General features: G+C 40.9%; 1 protein-coding gene across 1 annotated transcript in view; it reads right to left on the reverse strand.

Annotated features, from left to right (window-relative positions):
• Positions 1 to 11,480, reverse strand: part of LOC125995804 (DLA class II histocompatibility antigen, DR-1 beta chain-like) — a 40,260-nt gene extending 28,780 nt beyond the window's left edge. The window contains exons 1-3 of the mRNA XM_049764787.1: positions 11,220 to 11,480; positions 10,796 to 10,819; positions 4,855 to 4,985 (exon numbers count right to left, since the gene is read on the reverse strand). Of these exons, the coding sequence (XP_049620744.1) occupies positions 4,855 to 4,985; positions 10,796 to 10,819; positions 11,220 to 11,480 (416 nt within the window). The remainder of the gene's footprint in view (positions 1 to 4,854; positions 4,986 to 10,795; positions 10,820 to 11,219) is intronic.
• Positions 11,481 to 24,492: the final 13,012 nt, after the last annotated feature.

Below are 24,492 nucleotides of genomic sequence, written 5' to 3' on the forward strand. Positions count from 1 at the left end.
TTAAAAAACATCTAACCCCATAAAAAAATAGGGAGAAATAATTCTTTCTCAAAGAAGAAATACAGATGACCTAAACACACATGAAAAATTTCTCCACATCACTAATTATCAGGGAGATACTAATCAAAACAATGAGGAATAGCTACTTGGGTAATACTGCTGCCCAGGTAAACTGGGAGGGAGTGAGAGAAGAGAGAAAAACAGAAATCAAGTATCTTTTTATTCCTGCCTGAAGTCTGAAGACTGCAACTGCCCAGGGCTTTCTGAAAGAGAGAGAAATAGAAATCCACCAGCAAAGGGACCTGGCAAGACTTGTAGGTTTGGATTCCTTAGAGAGACAAAGAGATAGATACAAAGCAAGCAGCTACTTGTGGGTACTTTAACTCAGGCCTACATGACCAGCAGACACAATTCTGGTCACTATCCTTGGTCCCACTTTTTTTTGTTTTTTTTTTTTGGGGGGGGTCACATCCTGCGTTGCTCAGGGGTTACTCCTGGCTCCACACTCAGAAATCACTCCTGGCAGGACGGAGGACCATATGGGATGCTGGGATTTGAACCAATGACCTTCTGCATGAAAGGCAAATGCCTTACCTCCAGGCTATCTCTCTGGCTTGACCCCACTTTTAACTTTCCAAGTTTTACTTTTTATACAAGGTGTGATAGGCCATCCTGTCTAAGGGACATGTCAGGAGGCAGGTCCAGGTCAAACTATCATTACAGTGGGGGTATCATTGTGACCTGTCAAGTCCAACTGCCATTACATCAACTATGAGCTATCATCTCACAACACAGAGACTGGCACATATCACAAAGTATAATTACAACCAGTGCTGGCCTGGATGCAAAAAGAAAGGAATGCTCATTCACTGCTGGGGGGAATGCTGACTAGTCCAACCCTTTAGGAAAACAACATGGATATTCCTCAAACAAAGTAATACAGCTCCTAAGGATATACCCTAGGATTACAAAAACACGATATAAAAAACCTCCTGAATTCCTATGTTCATTGCAGTACTGTCTACATTGGAATATTATGCAACAGTTAGGAAAAATAAAGTAATAAAATTTTATTTATGTATGGATATGAAAAGTATTATGCTGAGTAAAATTAATTAGGATCACAAAAACACTTTATAAAAAGCCTCCTGCATTCCTATATTTATTGCAGTACTGTCTACAATTGCCAGAATCTGAAAATAATTCAAGTGCCTTATTTATGGATGATATGAAAAGTATTATGCTGAGTAAAATTAATCAAAAGGAAATGGAAAAACATATGTTTATCTAACTGATTACTGGGATATAAGAAAAAGAAGATTGTGTGGTAGTAATATCCATAGATAGTAATATCCATATCCAACACCCACATCTACCAGACAGCTGATTGAGTTCCTGGGGAAAGAGGGTTATTACCAACACTGGATTCCCAGGTTTGTGGAAGTGGCACAGCCTCTATATAACTTGACAATAGGGACAGACTTTGCCTGGGGCCCTAGCAGGAACAAGCATTCAGGAGCCTCCAGGCGGCCCTTTAAAAGGCCCCAACATTAGCTATTCCTGATTAACAAAGCCCTTCCATCATTGTGTGGAAGAGAAATTGAGGCTTGCAAAGAGAGACTTGACCCAAAAATTTGTACGTTGGCAAGGACTAGTTTCACACCTAAGCAAAAAGCTAGATCCAGTTGCCATCAGGTTCCCCCCACACCTACACATAGTAGCAGCTTCAGCAGCACTGGTTCTAAATTCAATCAAACTCACGCTGGGGCAGCAGGTCGTGCTCCCACTCACTCATGCATAAGAGGATGACTTGAGAACACCAACCAAGTAGATGGATCAGTAATGCCAGAAACATTGGGTAGCAGTCTGAATGAGCCCCCAATCACCATAGCAAGCCCTGCTGTGCTGACCCCTACAACTTTGCTTCCAGACCTAGAAGAACACCTCCATAACTGTGAAGAGGTATTGGATCACCAGATGGGGTTGAGAGAATATCTGAAGGGCACAGCACTCCCTGATGCTGATGTCACTTATTTCCCAACAGAAACAGCTAAGTAGAGGATGAAAAGAGGTATAAGGGGCAGTGGTTAGTGGGTGGCAGTGGCATCATTCAGAAATCAGGCCTACAGAAAGGCATGTCTGTTCAGTGATCTAAATTGGTGACCCTGACACAGACCTTCCAAGTGAGAAGAGGAAGAAAATCAACATCTACAGATAACTGGTATGCATTTGCCACCATTCATGTTCATGGGGGCCATTTATAAGAAGAGGGGGCTTCTGTCTGCCAAAGGGAGAGAAATTTAAACAAGCAGATGATTTTTAGACCTTCTTCAGGCTGTGTGGGAGCCAAAGGCTGTGGCAGTGATTCACTGTCCAAAATATAGAAAGGAGAAGATCCAGTTGCAACTAGAAAATGATGTGCTGATCTAGCTGCTCAAGAAGTTGCCAGAGACACCTCTGAAGCCCTTTTGGCCTTGCCTGCACCCAAGCTGCTGGAGAAACCTGACTATACCATGGAGGATGAATACTATATTAATAAAAAGGGATGTTCATGGGGGAAAGTTGGATGGGCACAGATGTAGAGGGAACCATGAAAACTGGGTGAACTGACTAGTCAGATAAGTGCATAGCTGCATTCACCTGGGGTAGAAATATGAAAGAACTCCTTAGAGGAAAATATGTCGTAGAGAGAGTCAAGAACTGTGGAATGGTAGGCTGCTAAATGCCTTTTGTGTAGGAAAATGAATGTGGGAGGAATAAAGGCCAGACATGGGAAACACTCCCAGGGGAAAGATCCAGGAATGTTCTGGGAACCTGACTTCACAGAACTGGGGCCAGGGAAGTATGGGGATAGATAGTTGTTGGTAATGGTGGACACATTTCCAGGATAGGTTGAGGCCTTTCCCACAAAAAGGGAGACTGCCAGAGGTTGGAGAGTTAGCATGGAGGTAAGGCATTTGCCTTGCATGCAGAAGGACGGTGGTTCAAATTTGGCATCCCTTAGGGTCCTCAAGTCTTCCAGAAGCAATTTCTGAGTGCAGAGCCAGTTGCTACCCTGGAGTGCTTACAGGATGACCCCCCCCCCCAGAAAAGAGGGAGAAGACTGCCAGTCAGATAGCAAAGAAAATTCCAAAAAAAGATTGTGCCCTCTTTGGTTTGCCAGTAGCTATTGGATCTGACAATAATCCAGTCTTTACTATTCAATTTTCAGGAGATGGCAAGGGCACTGGAAACTAATTGGAAGCTGCACTGTGCAGATAGTCCTCAGAGTTCAGAACAACTAGGAGAATGAATCAGACCCTAAAGAAAACATTAGCAAAACTAATTGAGGACACTGAAGGCAGTTGGGTAGATCTCCTACCTTTTGCCCTCCCTCAGGCTGGGTGCACCCCATACATTTGTTTTGCCACTCCTACAGTTAAGCACTTGGCCATAGAGGTGAAGTGATGACTTGAGGAAATTGGAGATCTAGGAGTTTCTGGATTTGCACTAACTGGCCACAGCCTGGGCTCTGCTCTCAGCCTCAAGAAAAGTTTTAAAGGGCAAAATCTCTCCCAACCCTGAAGATGGATGGGGCAGACTACCTTCAGGACACTCCTTGAGAGAGTGAGATGCCCAGGGCTATCATTCAGGTTATCCTGCTGAATTGACCTTCTCATCTCTACCTTGGACAAGCCTGGGTAAATCAAATGTGATAGGTAAAGTATTTATGCCTTTATTAGTGAAACACGTGCTTTGCCCTTGAAACATCCTGGGGCCGGAGAGATAGCATGGAGGTAAGATATTTGCCTTGCAAGCAAAATTATGGTGGTTCAAATCCCAGCATCCCATATGGTCCCCTGAGCCTACCAGGAGCGATTTCTGAGTATAGAGTCAGGAGTAACCCCTGAGTGCTGCCGGATGTGACCCCCTAAAAAAACCAAAAAAATTCTCATAAATTTTCTGTAAATAATGGGGTGCCCCCAGATGGAGATTTCTCCAGTATTGCTGTGTTAATGCAAAGAAACAAGCCAAGATTATTATTCCTTTAGCTGGCAATGTTCAAGGTAAAGGTGGAGAGAAAACCTGAGTTTCTGTAGTTGATTAAATTAAATGCATTCTAGTAAGCATAACTTAAAGCTCACTCCTCAACTTAATCTGAATAGGAAAAGTAACTCAGCTGTGTTTAGTAGTGGTCCATTAACTGCTCTAGGGTCAGATCTGTTTGAGTAATATTCCTCTGTTTATTTGATTTAATCTTTTTCAGGTGTTGAAACTGCAGAACTGCATCAGTTAAGTGCTCATTTGAATTAAGGTAGCATGAGATTTTACCTCTTCTTGGGTAGAGACCACAGTCCTTTGCCAGCCTGAAGAAATTACAGAAGAAGGACCTTCAGCCACACTCCCTTTTAATGACTTCTAAGGTGGAGAAATCTCTAGTAAAACATAAAACAGGAAAGTCATATGGAAAGATTCCAGGGGAATAAGGGCAAAGAAGAGCCATGAAAATGCAATGAGCTAAGGCCATTGGCATCCATTGGAAATTATATTATGACTCTCTAGTCCAGAAGTTGGGGGTAAGTAGCAAGAGTTCACCAAACATTGAATAAGGATGGGTGGTAGAAGGAAAGAAGGTCCCAAAATTATGGCTTCCCTTAGTGATATTAAGGGAAAAAAAATAGCACCAGGTGTGGGAAGAATTTCTTCATGTCTGTCTGACCTAGTTCTCAAAACAAAACTGAAGTTTATGTTCTATGTTGTTCTCTCCACCCCAATAACTGTTTAAGTTGCAGAATTGAAGAAGCAGGAACATTTTTTCTCTTTGCAGTAGAGTCACAGCCTGAATAAGGAGGACCTCTTGCAGATTCAGCTCACAGGACCAGGAGAGAAGGCAGATAGTCCTTGTGCTCCTGCTGACTGAGGCCATGACAGTGCAGTGACTGCAGGATGACCAAAAAGAATGAGTACTCTCTTACCCAGACTGTGGATAAAGGGTTGAATGAAACCTGTGGTCCAGACAACAGAATGGTTACCCCTGGACTGAGTCGGGTAACCCTGCAGCAAATACAAGGCATGGGAATGTTCTCTTACTGGCCCCTGGAAGGGCTACCAAGGTCCCCTTCTTATACATAAACTATTGAAATGAGAGTGTAGATTCTAATATATTTGCATGGGAAAGTAATCCCCATCGGGGACTAAATAGGACAAGACTTTGTGTGTATCAAGAAACTGACCCCCTATGTGTTTGCCACTACTTTTGCAAACTCAGATAAGCTTTGCATCAGAGTCACTCTCCTACCTAAGGTGTCACTTTTGGTGTCGTGAGAACAACTTTGGGTGAGAACAAGATGAACTCTCCCATCAAGTGAATTCTGATCAGGATGTTAGCTGAAGTTGCTCTACAGAACAGTGGGGACTAGTCCTTGGCTCTTCGGGAATAATAATTCTATGCTAACCATTTCGATGTCACACATGAGACACTGTAGCTGGTGAAGACTAGTTTGTAGGAGCAGAAAAGGCAACAGAAAGGTTGTCATCTGCTATGAACAGTGGTAAATCACCTAGGAAAATCTCCCTGATTTAGATGCTTGGGCTAAGGTTCCACAAGTAGGGACAAGAATGAGTAACCTCAAGGAGAATCAAAGATTTGACTCAGGTCCATAAGACGAGGAAGGAATGTTGGAACCTGGGTTGTGAACAAGGAGGGATGCCATTTTGTAATGGCCACATGACAGATTTCTGTTCAGGATATGAGCAGGGTGAGATGTAATGTTGAAAGATCTTCATGGTATAGGTCTTCACAACGGGAAATTCAGCTCCATACGATCCAACTGTACCACTCCTAGGAATACACCTGAGGAACACAAAAATACAATACAAAAATCCGTTCCTCATACCTATATTCATTGCAGAGCTATTTACAATGGCCAGACTATAGAAACAACCAAGATTCCCTTAAACAGATGAGTGGCTAAAGAAACTGTGGTACATATACACAATGGAATACTATGCAGCCATCAGGAGAGATGAAGTCATGAAATTTTCTATACATGGATGTACATGGAATCTATTCTGCCTGGTGAAGTAAGTCAGAGAGAGAGAGAAAGATGCAAAATTGTTTCACTCACCTATTGATTTTAAGAAAAATGAAAGACATTTTAACAGTATCTCAGTGACAAGAGAGATGAGGGCTGGTAGGTGCTGCTCATGACATGAAGCTCACCATGATATGATGAGTGAATTAGAGAAATAACTACACTGAAAACTATCATAACAATGTGAATGAATGACAGAAGTAGAAAGCCTGTCTCGAGTACAGGTGCGGGTGGGGTGGGGAGGAGGGAGATCTGGGAAATTGATGGTGGGAATGTTGCACTGGTAAAGGGGGGTGTTCTTTACATGACTAAAATCATACAACTACAATCATATTTGTAATCATGGTGTTTAAATAAAGATAATTAAATCATACATACAGCAGAAAGCTGGCTATCTCAGAAGGAGAGGGTGGGCCAAGCCCCAGCCATCCTGAAGCCATGCCAGCTGTATCCATCATCCATAAACACCATTTTGCTGATGGCCCTACCTCACCCACTCTTCTTTGGTTCTTTCAGGGACACCAATCTGACCAAATTTCAGGTATATGTTTTTGTTCTGATATCAGCAGGGCTTTTGGAGGAAGTGTGGGCACCCTTCCCCCATAACTTCTTTTTTACAGGAGGACTGGCATATGAGTACATGCCCCTAAAAGTTGCAGTATCAGTAATAGTGCGCTGAATTTTTGGTTAATTTCATTTGTTTGATGCTGTCATCCCTATAGGAACACACCAATTTAATAGAAGAGACAGCTAACAAGATCTTGTTAAACCTTCTACCATTGTATTAATGACTTCATGACAGATACAATAATTTTCACAAATGTGCTTGCTACTGTACTTCTTTATTTTTCATTATTTCTTTGTTTAAAACTTTTTATTCTCTTCCTTTTTTTTTCTTTCAATTCTGCTTTCTGTCACTTATCTAGAAACAAATGTACTATGGGCAACTGTTACCCTCCCCCAAAGCCAAATGATATTTTCACCTGGATGGTGAGACCCACCCACAGTTAGATGGGGTCTGTGTTTGGTAATTAAGAGGTTCCTGGGAGAGGAGGAAGAGGAGATGCTACAGAGAGAGATGGGACATGGGATTGGTGCAGGAAGTGACTCCTTAGCTTAGAAGACACACATGGCAACTGCGGTCTTGTAATAAAGTTTTAATAAAGCTGTCTCCTGAAGCTTCAACTGGCTGCCTGTGTATCATTTCTTTGCTGATAGACCTTCTGGCTGTAGGGGCTTCAGGCATCTGGCCAAGCCAAGAAAGGTTTCACCATCCATTCAACACACTAGGGCTCATTAATTTATAATACTAATCCCAACCAATCAGATGACAGGGACTGTATCCCCCATTACTTTGTAGAACAATTGGGTTCTACTTGCATTTTATATCTATCTCATGAAGCTATAAAGACATTAACATATATAATGCCTCTCAACTAAAGAGTAAGCATGGCACATATTATTATAAGGTCAAAAAATTTCTCTCCTGACATGAAGCTCACCACAAAGAGTGATGAGCGCAGTTAGAGAAATAACTACACTCAGAACTATTTATCTACTCCTGAAAGTGCTAAGAGGACAATGTGGGATCCAGGAAACAGACCCGTGTTAGCCTCATTCAAGTGAAGCATCCTACCCAATGTGCCCATTCTGGCACTACAATTTAACTTATTTTTGTTAACTAGGTATTGTACACTAGATGTATATACTTCCCAATTTCTTAAATAATGTTCATAAAACCATTTACATGCTTTACGGGTTTCCAGATATATTTGGTAATTTTTCCCAATTATTTAATTCTATCTATTTACTAACTTATTATTTCAAATTTTAGCCTAGTTTATTATTTGAGTCCAGTTCTATACATTATAAACTCCTATTTCTCTCCTCAGGGATCACAGATGTTGCTGGACATTGAATCCTCTTCACCTACATGCAATGCAAGTACCTTATACTTCATACTATCTCTACAATTCCTAGTTTAATTTTTTACATAACTGTTGCGCCCCACTCAGGAAGGGCACACATTAAAAGTGTTGCACTCCTGAAAAAGATTACTTGCCAAAAAGGCCCGCTTAGAGCAGTCAAAATCAGTTGACCCTTTGCATGGATTGTTTGGCCATAATTCTAAAGTGGCTGTAACTATCTCTCTCTTTATTTCTAACCATTACTAAAAATCAGGCCAGGCCTTAGTAATTCTTTCTAACAAAGGAGGACAGTACAAATCCCGCCAAAAGTCTCCCACTAACAGCTCCCTGTGATCTATGCTACTTTGGCGCCAAGATCAGGTTTTTCCAAAAACTTAGCTCATAGTAAAACAATTTTCAGTTTCCCCCCAAAAACTCTAAAACATTTCTCTCTCTTCCCACTTCCCTGAAAATTACCTGTTTCCCCCTGCTTACCCAAAACAAAGCAAACCCAACAGAAACTGCCTTTTCACCTTCAGTATCGGCTCTTTAATATGCTAATTTTAGCCAGGGTCCTTCATTCTTTTCCCATTTTCTTTGATGTCAAAAATTTACACCCTGCATTCCAAACCTCAAACCTTAAAAGCAGCCAGCTCAAAAAATAAATTTGTCTTCGTCTTTCTAGATGCAAGTCCCCATGCATTCTGTGTGGTCTCATTCATTTCTACAATATTGCTCTGTCTTTTCACCATTTCGTGTACCCACTCTCTCCCCGTGAAGGTTTCCCAAACTCCACGAAGAATCTGTTTGCAGGCGCTGGCGTTCTGCAACAGAATTGGCCCACAACACATAACTATATGAATATTTTTCAAAATTTAAATGATATAAAGTCATAAATGGAAACATTCAGATCTGTAATTGTAGCCTCTTCTAATAATTTTTATTTTCTATAGAAAAAGAATGAGCTTATAAATATGTTATCTATATATCCAAGTGCATTTTTAATATTATTCTATGTCAGATCACTTTTCTCCCACTTGAAGAGTACTTGATGTTGGGATGTCTATCAATGTCTTCATACATTCCATTTAGCTTCCAACACTTTTGTAACTTTCACATGTATTTATCAGAAACTTGTTTTTTACATAATCTGGTGAACCTCTAAAATACAACTCTTTTCTCTAGAGATATAGTGTTGTGTTACAGGGCTGTGAGACTTTTAGGGGATAATGCCTCCAACCAAAGAGTAAAAAGATCAAAAAAAGTTCTCTTCTGACATGAAACTCACCACAAGAGTGATGAATGCAGTTACAGAAATAACTATACTAAGAACTATCATAAAATGTAAATGAATGAGGGAAGTAGAAAGCCTGTCTAGAGTACAGCAGGGTGGTGTGGAGTGAAGGGAAACTTGGGACATTGGTGATGGGAATATAGCACTGGTGAAGTGAGGTGTTCTTTACATGACTGAAACCCAACTACAATCATATTTGTAATCAAGGTGTTTAAATAAAGATAGCCAAAACAAAGAGCACAAATATATTTCTAATGCAGCATTATTTTAATGAAAAATATCAAAATTTAGATATTTTTTCTTCAAAGTAACATAAAAATTATGTGACATAATTTTAAATTTTTACATGCCCTGTCCTTCTCTATTATTAATATTCCTTTATTTGATGTTATTTTACTTTATTCCATGGTGTAAATGACTTGGCTTGGAGAATAAAAACACATACAAGGCCAATATGATCTATATTTATTAAAAACTTTCTCATTAGGCAGCAAATTTCTCTTGATTAAACAGTGCATAAAACTCAAGATAAAATGGGAATGAGCAACAGAGACTTCGTAATTCACATTTATAAAACTTTACGTGAATAAATGGAAAGAATTATTCTGTTCACCCTTGATTTTCCTATTACTTCAAATCTTTGAAACTACACGGAGTAGAAAGTTCCTACATATATATTTAAGGAAAAACTTCATAAAGTAATGAGGATAGAAGGTAAGTTCAGATTCACTGGTGGTGCTATGTTGAATTCAAAAGGGACCAGGAGTAACTGAAGATCAGACATGAAATGAGAACTCAGGAGATCCCATATAGGAAGAAAAAAGTAAGTTATATATGAAGAAGGACCATTTCAAGGTCATAGGAAAAGGAAACCAGATCCTAAGAAAGCACACTCATGGAGAAGAATTGAAGCCAAGCAGGTAACTTTTCATATGATGGAGAAGAAGGAAGAAAAGGTTCTTGGTTGAATGTCAACCAATGTCAACCAATGAATGTCAATTCAGTGCAGAAGTCCTGGAGAAGAAAGGAGAGTGTTATACTAATACCTAAAACTATAAGTATTTTCTCCCTTTTCAAAGTGTCTAATACTACAACCTAAGGTAATCAGGGTGGGGGGTGTTCATATCAGCCTGATCAAAACTACTTTACTTTTGATTTGTATTTTCTTGAAGAGGGGCACAATTAGTGGCTGCACTCAAAGGATACTCCATGCTTTGCACTCAGAAATCACTCCTGGCAAGCTAAGTGCACCATATAGGATGCCTGGAACCAAATCCCACTCAGGTCAGTCCCGGGTTGGCTGTTTGCAAGGCAAATGCCCTACCACTGTGCTATAGCTCTGGCCCCAAAATTATATTACAAGTTACCTTCTATTCAATGTGGAGCACACTTTAGTGTAAACTGCCCAATTACTTGTCAGATCCAAAGTCAATTCCAATAGCTCTGTCTTCTCTCTTGTTACTTCATAAATATGTTTGAGAGAAAATGCGTACATCTCTAAGACATGAGTAAAATATTACCTGTGGGCTGAAGTCCCGAGTTTCCTATGAAAAGAGGAAAAAATATAGACTAAATCAAATGGCAGAAAATATGTTGAATAAAGAAAAAAAAAGGTTTCATGAACAAAATCAATCACATCCCTGAGATTTTTCAAATACCACAACCATCACCACAAATGCCAGGATAGAAAATAGAATGTAGGAGCATTCGAAACATCAGTTTTACACATAAATTTAAATCAATCTCATAAATTTTAGAGTCTCCTTCTTAATTATTCCAGGTTGATACACTGAGATCTCCATAAATGTTAACAATTAACATTTTTGAGAAAAAACATTAGCATTGGCAGGGGCCCGGAGCTGCTCCAACTGGGGAGAAGGAACCCCCGTGCTCCTGACCCCGCCGGCGCCCAGGGTAAGTGCGCTCCCCCTAAGGCGCTCCCACGTGGGTGACCGGAGACATCCGCTCCCGCCACCCTGCGCCCCCCCCCCCCAGAGAGGCTGCAGGGGTCTGGAACTGCTCCAACTGGGGAGCAGGGACCTCCACACTCATGACCCCTCCGGCGCCCAGGGTAAGTGCGCTCCCCCTAAGGCGCTCCCACGTGGGTGACCGGAGACATCCGCTCCCGCCACCCTGCGCCCCCCCCAGAGAGGCTGCAGGGGCCTGGAACTGCTCCAACTGGGGAGCAGGGACGTCCGCGCTCATGACCCCGGTGGTGCCCAGGGTGAGTGCGTTCCACTGGAGCCCTTCCACGTGGACACTCGGAGAACTCCGCACCCGCCAGCTTGTTGACACAGAGACCACACCACCCGTCGCCTCATCTTCCAGGCCACAGAGTTCACCCCACCCAACCCGAGCTTAGACAGAGGAGGGCATTCCCTAGTACTTAGTGGGCCAGAGTCACCTGCCCCACTGGGACAGGCTGGGACGAATAGACTGGGTGAGCTTGGACCTGCCCCCCTGGACCTTTAGGTAACCTAGAGCAACCTAGCCCCGAGCCCCAGAGTGGACCTGAGAACCCCCAAGGGCTGAGAGCAGCTACTGGGAGGGCTTGACTGGGGGAATTTCCTCAGCGGAAACTCGGAGGAGCAGAGCTTCATTGACTCCCAGATAAGGGAGGGAACAGAGAGATAGGCTCAACAGCACCCGCAACCAGTGTGGCCAGGAGCAAAACTACACCTGCTGAGAGGAATAAAGAGGAAGGCTGACTTCCAGGTAGTAGAGGAGGGGAAAAGAGCTAGGCTCAACAGTGCCCTCCACTATTGTGGTCAGGAGAGGGCCAGTACTAGCTGCCAAAAAAAGGGCAAAACAACTAACCAGGCCAGATAAAGAGCCAGGAGGAACCAAACCTCAGCGAGTTCACCCAAAAGTCCCTCTAGAACCACCCTCAGGGAGGGAACCCATTCCCACACCACAGGGGATCAAAATAGGCAGAATTTAGAAGCACAGCACTCTAAAGCACACCATTAAATACAAAGAAATATGCATAAATCAAGGAGAACCCCAATATCTGGAGATATGGTGACAAACCCTAGCAAGTTTCCAAGTCCACCAAAACGCACAGATCCATGCGAAGAAGACCTAAAAGCAGCCATGAGGAAGGAAATGCAAGAATTAATAAAAGAAATGAGATAAACCCTAGCTACCGAGTATAAGAAATCTATGGATGAACGAATCAGCCAAATTAAAGAAGTAATGTTAAAGAACATGAGAGATTCCATACAAAAAGAAGTGAAGGAATTAAAAGACAAAGTAACAAACCTTACAAGCAGAAACACAGAATTGGAGTAACACATTGAAGAACTCGAAGGAAAACTGCAAACAAAAAATGATCAAGAAACCAACAAAGAAATAAAAGGCAAAGCACTGGAAGGAAAAGTCCAGTATCTAATGAACAAGGACAAAAGAAACAATCTAAGAATTGTGGGTATACCAGAAGGAGAGGAAATAGGGAAAGGGGAAGAACAAGTAGTCAGAGAGATAATAGCAGAGAACTTCCCCACCCTCTGGAAAGAAACCCCAATGCCAATACAGGAAGTAAAAAGAGTTCCCAATAAGATAAACCCTAATAAACAAACACCAAGACATATAGTAATCCAATTGGCAAAAACCAAAGAGAAAGAGGAACTCCTTAAAGCAATAAGAAAGAAAAGAAACCTCAAGTACCAAGGTAGGGATATAAGAATCAAACCAGATCTCCCATTCAAAATAATTCAAGCAAGAAGACAGTGGAATGACATATTTAAACGACTGAATGAAAGAAATTTCCAACCTAGGGTCCAATACACAGCAAAACTATCATTCATATGGGAGGATAGACTAAAAACATTCTCAAACAAGAACGAACTTAAACTATTTGTGCAAACAAAACCGATCCTAAACGACTTACTCAGAGACGAATTACACAATCCAAACCCCTGATTGTAACAAAAACCACCCTACACAACACAACTGCACAGCAATCCTCTCTCTCAATAATCTCCCTAAATGTTAACGGACTAAACGCTCCAATTAAAAGACACATAGTAGAGAACTGGATTAGGAAAAATAAACCGGACTTCTGCTGTCTGCAAGAAACACACCTACAGATACAGGATAAGCACAGGCTTAGAATAAAAGGATGGAAAGTAATTATTCAGGCCAATGGAAAACAAAAAAGAGCAGGGACAGCCATTCTTATATCAGACCAAATTGCATTCAACCTCAAGAAAGTGATCAGAGACAAAGAGGGTCACTACTTACTGATCAGGGGAACATTAGATCAAGAAACACTAACCCTGGTCAATATCTATGCACCTAATGTAGAGTCAGCAAAATATGTGAGGCAACTATTGGCAAACCTGGAGAAACACATGAAGGGAAATGTGATAATAGTAGGGGACCTCAATACTCCACTATCACCACTGGACAGATCCACCAAACAGAAAAATAGTAAAGAAATAAGAGCTCCGAATAAAAAATTAGAAGATTTAGGGCTAATAGACTTATATAGAGCCCTCCATCCCCAGAAAGCAGAATACACATTCTTCTCAAGCCCACATGGAACCTTCTCCAGAATAGACCATGTCTTAGGATACAAAGGCAAGCTATATAAGACCACAAAGGTAAGGATCATTAAAAGTACCCTCTCAGATCACTATGCAACAGAGCTCAAAATTGAGGTCAAGAAGAAGCAATGGAGAAAAACTAATACCTGGAGATTAAACAACATGCTGCTCAACAACAGCTGGATCAAAGAACAACTCAAGGAAGAAATAAAAAGATTCCTTGAGACAAATGACAATGAAGAGACAACATGTCAAAATTTATGGGACACAGCAAAAGCAGTAATTAGGGGGAAACTCATAGCAATACAGGCCTATGTCAAGAAACAGGAAAATAACAAAACCAACAGTTTAAAAGATCACCTCAAAGAATTGGAACAACAGCAACAGAGAAATCCAACCACAACCAGAAGGCAAGAAATAATAAAAACCAGAGCAGAAATAAACAACATAGAAACTAAGAAAACAATACAAAAAATCAATGAGACCAGGAGTTGGTTTTTCGAAAAAATAAACAAGATAGACAAAGCATTGGCAAAACTCACCAAAAAAAAGAGGGAAAACACCCAAATCAGTAGGATCACAAATGAAAGGGGAGATATTACAACAGAACCCCAAGAAATACAACATATCATGAGATCATATTATGAACAACTATACTCAACTAGGCTAGAGAACCCAGTAGAAATTGACAGATTCTTGGAAAAACACCCTCTTTTAAGACTGGAAAAGGAAGATCTAGAAAGCCTAAACAGACCAATCACTTCAGAGAAAATTGAAGATGTAATTAAAAAACTCCCTAAGAACAAAAGCCCAGGCCCAGATGGATTTACAGGTGAATTCTATCAAACATTTCAAGAAGAGTTACTACCACTTTTCCATAGGCTCTTCCAAACCATAGAAAAAACAGGAATCCTCCCCAACTCCTTTTATGAGGCTAATATCACACTCATTCCCAAAGAAGGCAAAGACACTACCAAAAAAGAAAACTACAGACCAATCTCACTAATGAACATAGATGCAAAGATACTCAATAAAATCTTAGCAAACCGAATCCAGCACTTCATCAAAAAGATCATACATCACGAACAAGTGGGATTCATACCAGGAATGCAAGGTTGGTTCAACATACGCAAATCAATCAACATTATACATCACATCAACAACATGAAAGACAAAAACCACATGATCATATCAATCGATGCAGAGAAGGCGTTTGACAAAATCCAACATCCTTTCATGTTAAAGACACTCAGCAAAATAGGGTTAGAAGGAACCTTCCTCAAAATAGTTACAGCTATATATGAAAAGCCTACAGCCAACATTATACTTAATGGCGAGAAACTGGAAGCATTCCCATTAAGGTCAGGAACTAGGCAAGGCTGCCCACTCTCTCCACTCTTATTCAATATAACCTTAGAAGTCCTAGCAATAGCAATCCGACAAGAGAAGGGAATCAAAGGAATTCAAATTGGGAAAGAGGAACACAAGCTATCTCTATTTGCCGATGATACGATGATATATATCAAAAACCCTAAAGAGTCTATAGTAAAACTCCTAGAAACAATTAACCAATACAGCAAAGTGGCTGGATACAAAGTCAATACACAAAAGACAGTAGCGTTTCTATATACAAAAAAATGAAGTTGAGGAGAGAGAGTTTAAAAATACAATTCCATTTAAGATAGTATCAAAAAATATCAAGTATCTAGGAATCAACCTTACAAGAGAAGTGAAAGACCTATACCAGGGAAACTTCAAAACACTTCAGAAAGAAATTGAAGACGATCTAAAGAAATGGAAGAGTATCCCATGCTCATGGATAGGTAGAATTAACATAGTCAAAATGACTATCCTACCCAAACTTCTATATAGATTTAATGCAATCCCTATCCAAATCCAGACACAATTCTTTAAAGAAATAGAACAATCAATCACAAAATTCATCTGGAACCACAAAAGAGCCAGGATAGCCAAACACATACTGAAAAACAAAAAGCTGGGAGGCATCTCCTTACCTAACTTGAAACTATACTATAAAGCCATAGTAATCAAAACAACATGGTACTGGAACAGAGACAGGACCTCAGACCAATGGGTCAGGACAGAATTCCCAGACATAAACCCCCAGATATACAGCCAACTAATATTTGATAAAAAGAGGCAAGAATCTGAAATGGAACAAAGAAAACCTATTCAACAAATGGTGTTGGTACAACTGGAAAACCACATGTACGAAAGTCAAAATCGACCCATACCTCACTCCTTATACAAAAGTCAACTCAAAATGGATCAAGGACCTTGAAATCAGACCCGAATCTATAAAGTTTATCGAGAATAAAATAGGCAGAACACTTGAAGACCTATATATCAAAAAAGTCTTTGAGAATGGAGCACCAATGGCAAGAACGTTAGCATCAAATATAAACAAATGGGACTACATCAAACTAAAAAGCTTTTGCATGACAAAAGAAACCCTACTTAATGCAAGAAGACAGTTAACAGAATGGGAAAAAATCTTTTCACTCGATATATCAGATAAAGGGCTGATATCTAGAACATACAAAGCACTCAGAAAGCTGAGCCCCCCAAAACCAAATAAAGCCATAAAAAATGGGGAGATGAAATGAATAGACACTTCTCTGAGGAAGACAGAAGGATGGCCAACAAACACATGAAAACATGCTGACCTTCACTCATCATCAGGGAGATCCAAATCAAGACAACATTGAGATACCACCTTACACCAGTGAGGATGGCTCACATCAAAAATAATGGAAACAACCTTTGTTGGCGGGGATGTGGTATGAAAGGAACTCTCATCCACTGCTGGTGGGAATGCCCCCTAGTCCAACACCTATGGAGAAAAGTCTGGAGAGTGCTCAAAGAACTCAGAATTGAGCTGCCATTTGACCCAGCAATTGCGTTCCTAGGCATATACCCCCAAGTTGAAAGTACATTCATTCCAAAATACGTATGCACCCCACTATTTATTGCAGCACTCAGTACAATAGCCAAATCTTGGAACCAACCTTGATGTCCAACAACAGATGAATGGATCATTAAGATGTGGTACATATACACAATGGAATACTACATGGCAGTCAGAAATGATACAATCACACACTTTGCAGCAACGTGGATGGACCTAGATCATGTTATGTTAAACGAGGTAAGTCAGAAGACAAAAGATAAACACAGAATGGTAGCACTATTCTAAAGCACCTAGAACATATATTTTATACACAACTAATACCTAACAACCAAATAACAGGGCTTAACAGGGTAGAAACTCCAAACACTGTAATAGTCAACATATACTTGGGAGCAGTGTCCAAAATACATGAAAAAGGAACAACACGAACTCTTGACTACACATTATACCACAAAGAAAACAACAACAACAGAAACAGCAGCATAGAGAGAACAGGTATGTAATCAGACTTCTACAACAAAGGCCCACAATAATCCCTTAGAGATTGTATACAGGAACACAAGTATAGAACACCACGGGAAATCACTGACTGCAATGGAAACATACCATAACACTAGGTTTTAATGCCTTTATCTTACTATATTTTAAATAACCTCTCAGCTTTTCTGTCCACAGGCGCCCTTGGATACAAAGGGCGGACAAACTAAGACGGCAACTCGGGATACCACACGAGATTCCATACCTTGCTTGCACTACGAGATGGCCCCAAGAAAACCCTTGAACATACACTTTATCTCTAGGTTACACCTTCTTTTAGGAAATGAAGTACTTGACTAGTCAGACCACCGAAGCAGTAACTGCGATGCACAGACTTAAACTACAGGCTCTACTTTTTTTTTCCCTTTCACTTTTCTCTTTTCTATTCTCTTTTCTTTTTTCCCTTTCTCTTCTCCCTTTCTTTCTAAGGTATTTTCTCTTTTCTCTCCCTTCATACCCCTCCCATATACCTTCCCCTTTCTCCCCTCCAGAAATCCAACTATCCCTTCACCCCTCAATCCCATCCAGATCTCCCACCATATTAAAACTCTTCACCCTCAGTCCTTAATCTATCAGGCATCAAGATCGACCTCCTACCCAACGAACCAGTACCCAGCACCCAGGCGAGGGAACACCCAGTCAAACCCACACCTCGTCTCCTGCAAGAAAAGACAGCCAACTCCCCTGCGGACTCATGATGCGAGGCCCTCCCTACCAACTCCCCCTAATGTGGACTGTTTCTTGAAACTGGACCTACGTCCAAAAGTATACCCAAAGCAAGAACTTTTCGAAGACCTCCCTGCCGCAAATTTTTACGAATCTGAAGAAGGTCAGGGGTGTGATAGAAAGATGCCTGGGAACCCACGCACCACAAGAAAAACCCAAAAGACAATGGGAAAAACTGTACTTCCAACATAGGCATAAGACCTGTAATATAGCACCTCTTTACCTGCTTTCCCCCAAATGTAAGATAGTCTTTTGCACCACTTTGGTCCTTTAAAAACTTCGCTAACTCATTTTATTTCTTTTCTTTTTTTTTTAATTAATTAAGTTATTTTTTTAAATGTCTGTCCTACATATACATTTGTGAGCACATACATTTTTATTCCTTTTTTTTATCATTTTTGGGTAATTGACCTGTTTCTGTTATCCCCTCTGTCCACCCCCAAATACACCGACAATATAAGGTAGCACCATTTCTCCCTGCAAAGGCACACTAAATAAAGGGGAAATCTTACATAAAAAAAAGAGCTCTTATCTACTAGAGATAAGAACTCATAGTTGTTTACAATACAGGGATATCTCCTACCCTGAAAATATGTCATGTGGAATCAACTTAGACCTCAGGTGATTAGATACCATTCATCCAGCCTTGAAACCTGGACCCCAGACATAGAAACGGCACAGTTCTTCACAACAGCTACAAGAAACAAATCCCAGCCGGGACAGCCTTAATACTGTGGGGTCACCAACAAGGACCAGCTCTAACATGATATCCTGACAACGAGGAAAATGTGAACAACTTGAACTTAGAACAGATTAGCCTACCTTACCAGCCAATGACAAGACAAAACCAGAAGACTTGTCACCCTTTGGTAGGTCCAAAAGCCAAGATCGTGATTTATCGATGACTGGCTGCTAGAACCATGACCAGACTGGATATATCTTGGGACCAATAAAAAAGCCCTAGTTTAGGGTTTGAACTATGACCTGCACAATAATTATGATCCCCAGTTCCAAAGGTCTGGCAGAGACAATTGTAACGGAATGGGGCTTCGGGAAGCACAAAGAAAGACGCTATCCTAGGCGCCATCCCAGGTTCAACACAAAGACCAAGATCTCCAACCACAGAAGATGGATTAAAATGACACTGAAGGAACAGAACCTCTAGAACCACAAAGACTGACTTCATCATAAGTCCCACCTCATGATCCGTGCAGATACTGAGACCTCTAGACACAGAGGTCTGATTGTATTACCCAGGACAGGGCAGAAGTCTTCCACACACCACAAAGGCACCACCGGGAGAATAAATTATCCTGAACAGAGTCTATAGTTGACCCCATGACAATATACTCCAAGGACGGAGAAACCCCATATTTCTTAGGCCAAGTGAATTCCTCTTTGAATGACCCCAATATCTACTGTGCCAGGGCAGGAGGGAAAAAACAAAAATACAAAAAGCACAAAACCTCGGTTATTTTTTATATATATTATTTTTTATCTTCATTTATTATTATTATTATTATTATTTTTATTTACCTACCTATCTTTGGTAGATTTCTCTGTTTGGGTGTGATTATTAAAATTGTTGTCCCCAGTTATACTTATTTTTTTTCTCTTCTTTTCTTTCTTTATGTGCTATGCCATGTTTCTTATTTCAAGACCATGGCGGTTTTCGTTTTGATTTGTTTATGTTTGTTTCTTTTTGTTTTTGTTTTAGTTTTTGTTTGTCTGTTTTTCTTTGTTTTTTTTTTGTTTGTTTGCTTGTTTTTTTTATGGTGCTAATCGATATAGCTGGAATCCTCACTGGATATTTGACACTTCTTTTGGTACTGGGGGAGTGTTTCACCTTCTTTATCTCCTTCATCTCTCAAAGCGTTGATGAGAGCCCCTAGAAGGATTCCGCCCATTTTCGGCATATTAGTCTCTTACCCAGCTTATTACTTTTCTTTTTTTTCTTTTTTTTTTTTTTGGTTCTCTTTTTCAAACAAAACCATGCATCTTGAACTAGCTAGTCCTGCTTCCAGTTAGAGGGGGAAATAAGGGAGACATCAAGACCAAACAGGTGCAAGACTACTAAGTAGTAGGTCAGATACAGAGGGGACCACATATTCTAGCCGCCCTGAGGTGAGGGAAGAGGAAATGGGAGGGAGGACAAAAATGGAGGTATAGGGAAGACAATCTGGTGATGGGAATCCCCCTTGATTTTATGTAAATATGTACCTAAAATAATATTGTCAACAATATGTAAGCCACAATGATCAAAATAAAAATTATATTAAAAAAAAAGAAATGAAGAACACGGATAATGAAAACAGTAACATCATAATATCTGCTTAATGTTCCAAAGAATCAGCATGATACAGGAGAGCATCACTGCCACCACCTGGCAGTAATAGTCCTTACACTTTCCTTGAGCTAAAATCATAGGTAAAGGGGAAATTTTATTGAGAAGATGCCTTCACACAATTACTTACAATAAATCTGCACTAAAATATGCTCAAATAATGTAAATAAACAAAACTGTGTCAATAAACTGGGTCACATGGCACGAGAGATGCAGACCAAGTATAAAATTCTTGGAACTGCTTCTGTATCTAAAACACCACATAAATAATTCTACCTTAAGAAAGAAAAGGTCGGGGCTGGAGGAGGGGCACAAGCGGTAAAGAGTCTGCCTTGTTCGCACTAGCCTAGGATGTACGGTGGTTTGATACCCCGGTGTCCCATATGGTCCCCCAAGCCAGGAACAATTTCTGAGTGCATAGCCAGGAACAAAATCTGAGCATCACTGAGTGTGGCCCAAAACCCCCCCAAAAAAAAGAAAAGAAAAGAAAGAAAAGGTTCAGGTGATTCTCTGTCTTTAACAGCTGATTCCACAACAAGAATCCTAAAGGAAAAGAAAGTAAAAATTAGAGTGATTCATTAAAAGTAATGTTTTGGTGAAGAGGGCCTTGCATGTGGTCCACCCAGATTCATACCCAGCACCCTGTATGAGCCCCTGAATAATCCAGAAGTGATCCCTGAGCTCAGACTTAGGAGTATGGCCTCAGCACCTCTGAGTATGTCTCACCACAGATAAATCTGGTGTCATTTACATTCAGTTGATCACCTTTTCCTTGTAAAACTACCAGAGGCATCGTTAGAATATTATCCTGACTCTCTCTATTTTAAGCAGACATTTGTGGTCAGAATAGGACCAGGGACTCACCAGGTGTTCTAAGGAGAGAGAAAGGAGAAAGAGGAGAGGAGACAAAGGGAGGAGAGAGAGGGGAATAGAGGGAAAGGAAGAGAGGAAGATAAAGGGAGAGAGGGAGAGTGGAAAAGATAAAGAAAGGAGGAGAGAGGGGGAAAAGGGGGAAGAGAGGAAAAGAGGAATAGAGAGAGGGAGGGAAGGGTCACCACTCAGTGTCACTCCAAACTTTCACCCAACCACAGACAACCACTGACAGCCCTTCCCACCCAGTTGATCCACCTCCAGGCTCAGCATGGTGCTTCACACACCCCTAATCCTTCCCAAGGGAACACCAAAAGCACCTGATACCCCATTGACACCCCCAGATTACTTATCACCTCACACAGTTTCAAGGTTCCTCCTTTACCACACACACACACACACACACACACACACACACACACTTTGGCCTCTCCCCACATATACACACCCCTTTCTCTCACACACTACATCTGTCTCTGTCATCTGCCTCTCTGTTTCTCTCTCTCTACTCATACACACACATACACACACACATACATACATACATACATACATACACACACACACACACAGTGCTCTCATCCCTCAGTGTTCACCTCTCTGAAAGGTGAAGCCATAAAAAACATGAAGCCAGAGCGATAGTACACTGGTAGGAGTTTGCCTTGTACGCTTCTGACCCAGGACAGACCAGGGTCCTATCCAACACATCCCATAAGGTAACCATAGCCAGGAGCGATTTTTGCATGCATAGTCAGGTGTAACCCCCGAGCGTCCCCAGGAGGTGCAAAAAACACCATAATTCTGTTTGCAGTATGTGTCCACCACAGCCAGCTAGTTCTCCAGTTTGTCATTTTGTGTGTTTCAAGACGGAACTTCTAGATGTGTAATGTCTATCACCAAAAGGAACTCGCACCCCATGGCTATCAAAGCTCAAGAGCTCCTCTCCACTATACCTACTCTGTGCATTTGGAGAAGTGACACTCAACTTTCATTTTAACAGGAAACATGCTGTGGGGACAGGAAGGCTGTGTGAGGGTTGGTCCAGGAAGCAACTGATAGAGACACCCTCAGTGAGCTGAACCCAGAGGCCATGAGAATACCGAATCCCAGACTGAATCATAGGAACCAAAGACTCCAGAATGCAGGAAATCATCTACCATCCTCCTGTTCCCAGGGAAACACAGGAAAGGGGGAGATATTGTATCTGACTTAGAACTGACTGCGTAATGTCAGGAGAAAACTGGGGTTCTGGTACAGAGAACAATAGGATGACCTAAGCTAGATGAGGGGCCAGAAATGATTCCTCTGATGAGAAACATGTAAGATACCTGGAGGTCCACCAGGACAGTTTTCTACACCAGGAATCAAATTTCTACCAGAAAAAAGGTCCTAATGGTGCCCTGGGATGAAACCAGAAGATTCTCTGGGTCTCCCTGACTTGGACACAGGATCTATTGCAAAACAAGGTTCTCTAACTACAGAAACTTGACTGTGACTACTGTGATTGTAGAATCAACATAGACATTGAATATTCTGAAAAATGTTTGTCGCAGTGATGTTCAAAAAATCAAAACAAAAAAATAAAAAGAATGACTGGAAATCAAGGTCTTTATATTGGGATTTTAAATTGCATGCATAATTGTTGTTCTGTGTGTTCTTTGAATTGAGAAATATTGCTTTATCTCTTTTCTTGGCATCTTCTCTATTTTTGATGCTACATGGCATTTTGTTGATTTGCACAAATACAGGCAGGAAGTTTTCCTCTCTGTAGTGGTGGTCACTCTTCATGAAGACAAGAAATCCTAAAAGTCAGCTAGCTGACCACAAAGCCATCTTTCAAAGGAATAGAGTTAAAAGGGGTTAAGGTTGAGTGACAAGCATGCCCCTACTCTTAAACACTTGGCCATACAAGTGGAATGATGACTTGACGAAATTGGAGATCTTCTAGCAGTTTCTGGATTTGCACTGACTGGACACAGCCTGGGCTCTGCTCTCAGTCTGGGGAAAATCTCTCCCAACCTGAAGATGGGTGGGGCAGATGACCTTTAGGGCTCTCCTACAGAGGGTGAGATGCCCAGGGCTATCATTCAGATTATCCTACTGAAAGGACCCTTTCATCTCTACATTGGCCAAGCCTGAGTAAAACAAACTTGATAAATAAAGTATTTATGTCTTTATTAATGAAACATGGGCTTTGTCCTTGAAAAATCCTCAGAAATTCTCTGTAAATAATGGGGTGCCCCAGATGGATATTTCTCCAGTATTGCTGTGTTTATCCAAGATTATCATTAATTAGTTGACAAAGTTCATGGTAAAAGTGGAGAGAATAACTGTGTTTCTGTAGTTGATTAAAATAATTGCATTCCAGTAAGCATAATTTAAAGTCTATTCCTCACATTAACATGAATAGGAGAAGAAAGGAGAAGTAACTCAGAGCTGTGTTTATTAGAGGTCCATTAACTGCTCTAGGGTCAGATCTGTTTAAGTAATATTCCTCTGTGTATTTGCTTTAATCCTTTTCAGGTGTTGAAACTGTAAAGCTGCATCAATTAAGTGCTCCTTTGAATTAAGGTAGCATGAGATTTCTCCTCTTCTTAGGTAGAGACCATTATCCTTTGCCAGCCTGAAGAAATTACAGAAGAAAGGCCTTCAGCCACACTCCCTTTTAATGACTTCTGAGGTGGAGAAATCTCTAGTAAAAACGTGAACCAGGAAAATCATCAGGAAAGCTTCCAGGGGGATAAAGGCAAAGAAGAGCCATGGATATTCAATGAGCTAAGGTGCTGCGGAGTTTTTATCATAATAAGATAAAGGTCCCTAAGCAAACCTTAGTGGGCTCATTTTCCCACTGGGAATCAAGCAGGTGCACGAAACGGACAAATATGAAATATGAATTATGAAATATGAAATAAATGAAACCTCACAGAACTACATGGTGAAAATAAAGAGGGAGAGACCAGAGAGAGAGGCTTTATTCCTTGAATGGGTTTTAAATAGAAGGATTTTGGGGCATAGCCAGGAAAAAAGGAAAAGGGGATGAACCAATGAGATCAAAGCTAGAATTAGCATATGAAGAGACAGGTAAAGAAAAACCAGATACCTTTAAGGAAATGGGGGGGGGGGGAGAGAGAGAGAGAGAGAGAGAGAGAGAGAGAGAGAGAGAGAGAGAGAGAGAGAGATCACAGGAAAGCTCAGCAGGAGACTTTTGGCGGACTTTGATACTGTATTTTCTTTGTTTAGGAGAACTGAGGCTGGATTTCT

Source organism: Suncus etruscus, chromosome 18, assembly GCF_024139225.1.
Source record: "Suncus etruscus isolate mSunEtr1 chromosome 18, mSunEtr1.pri.cur, whole genome shotgun sequence".
Lineage (NCBI taxonomy): Eukaryota > Metazoa > Chordata > Mammalia > Eulipotyphla > Soricidae > Suncus > Suncus etruscus.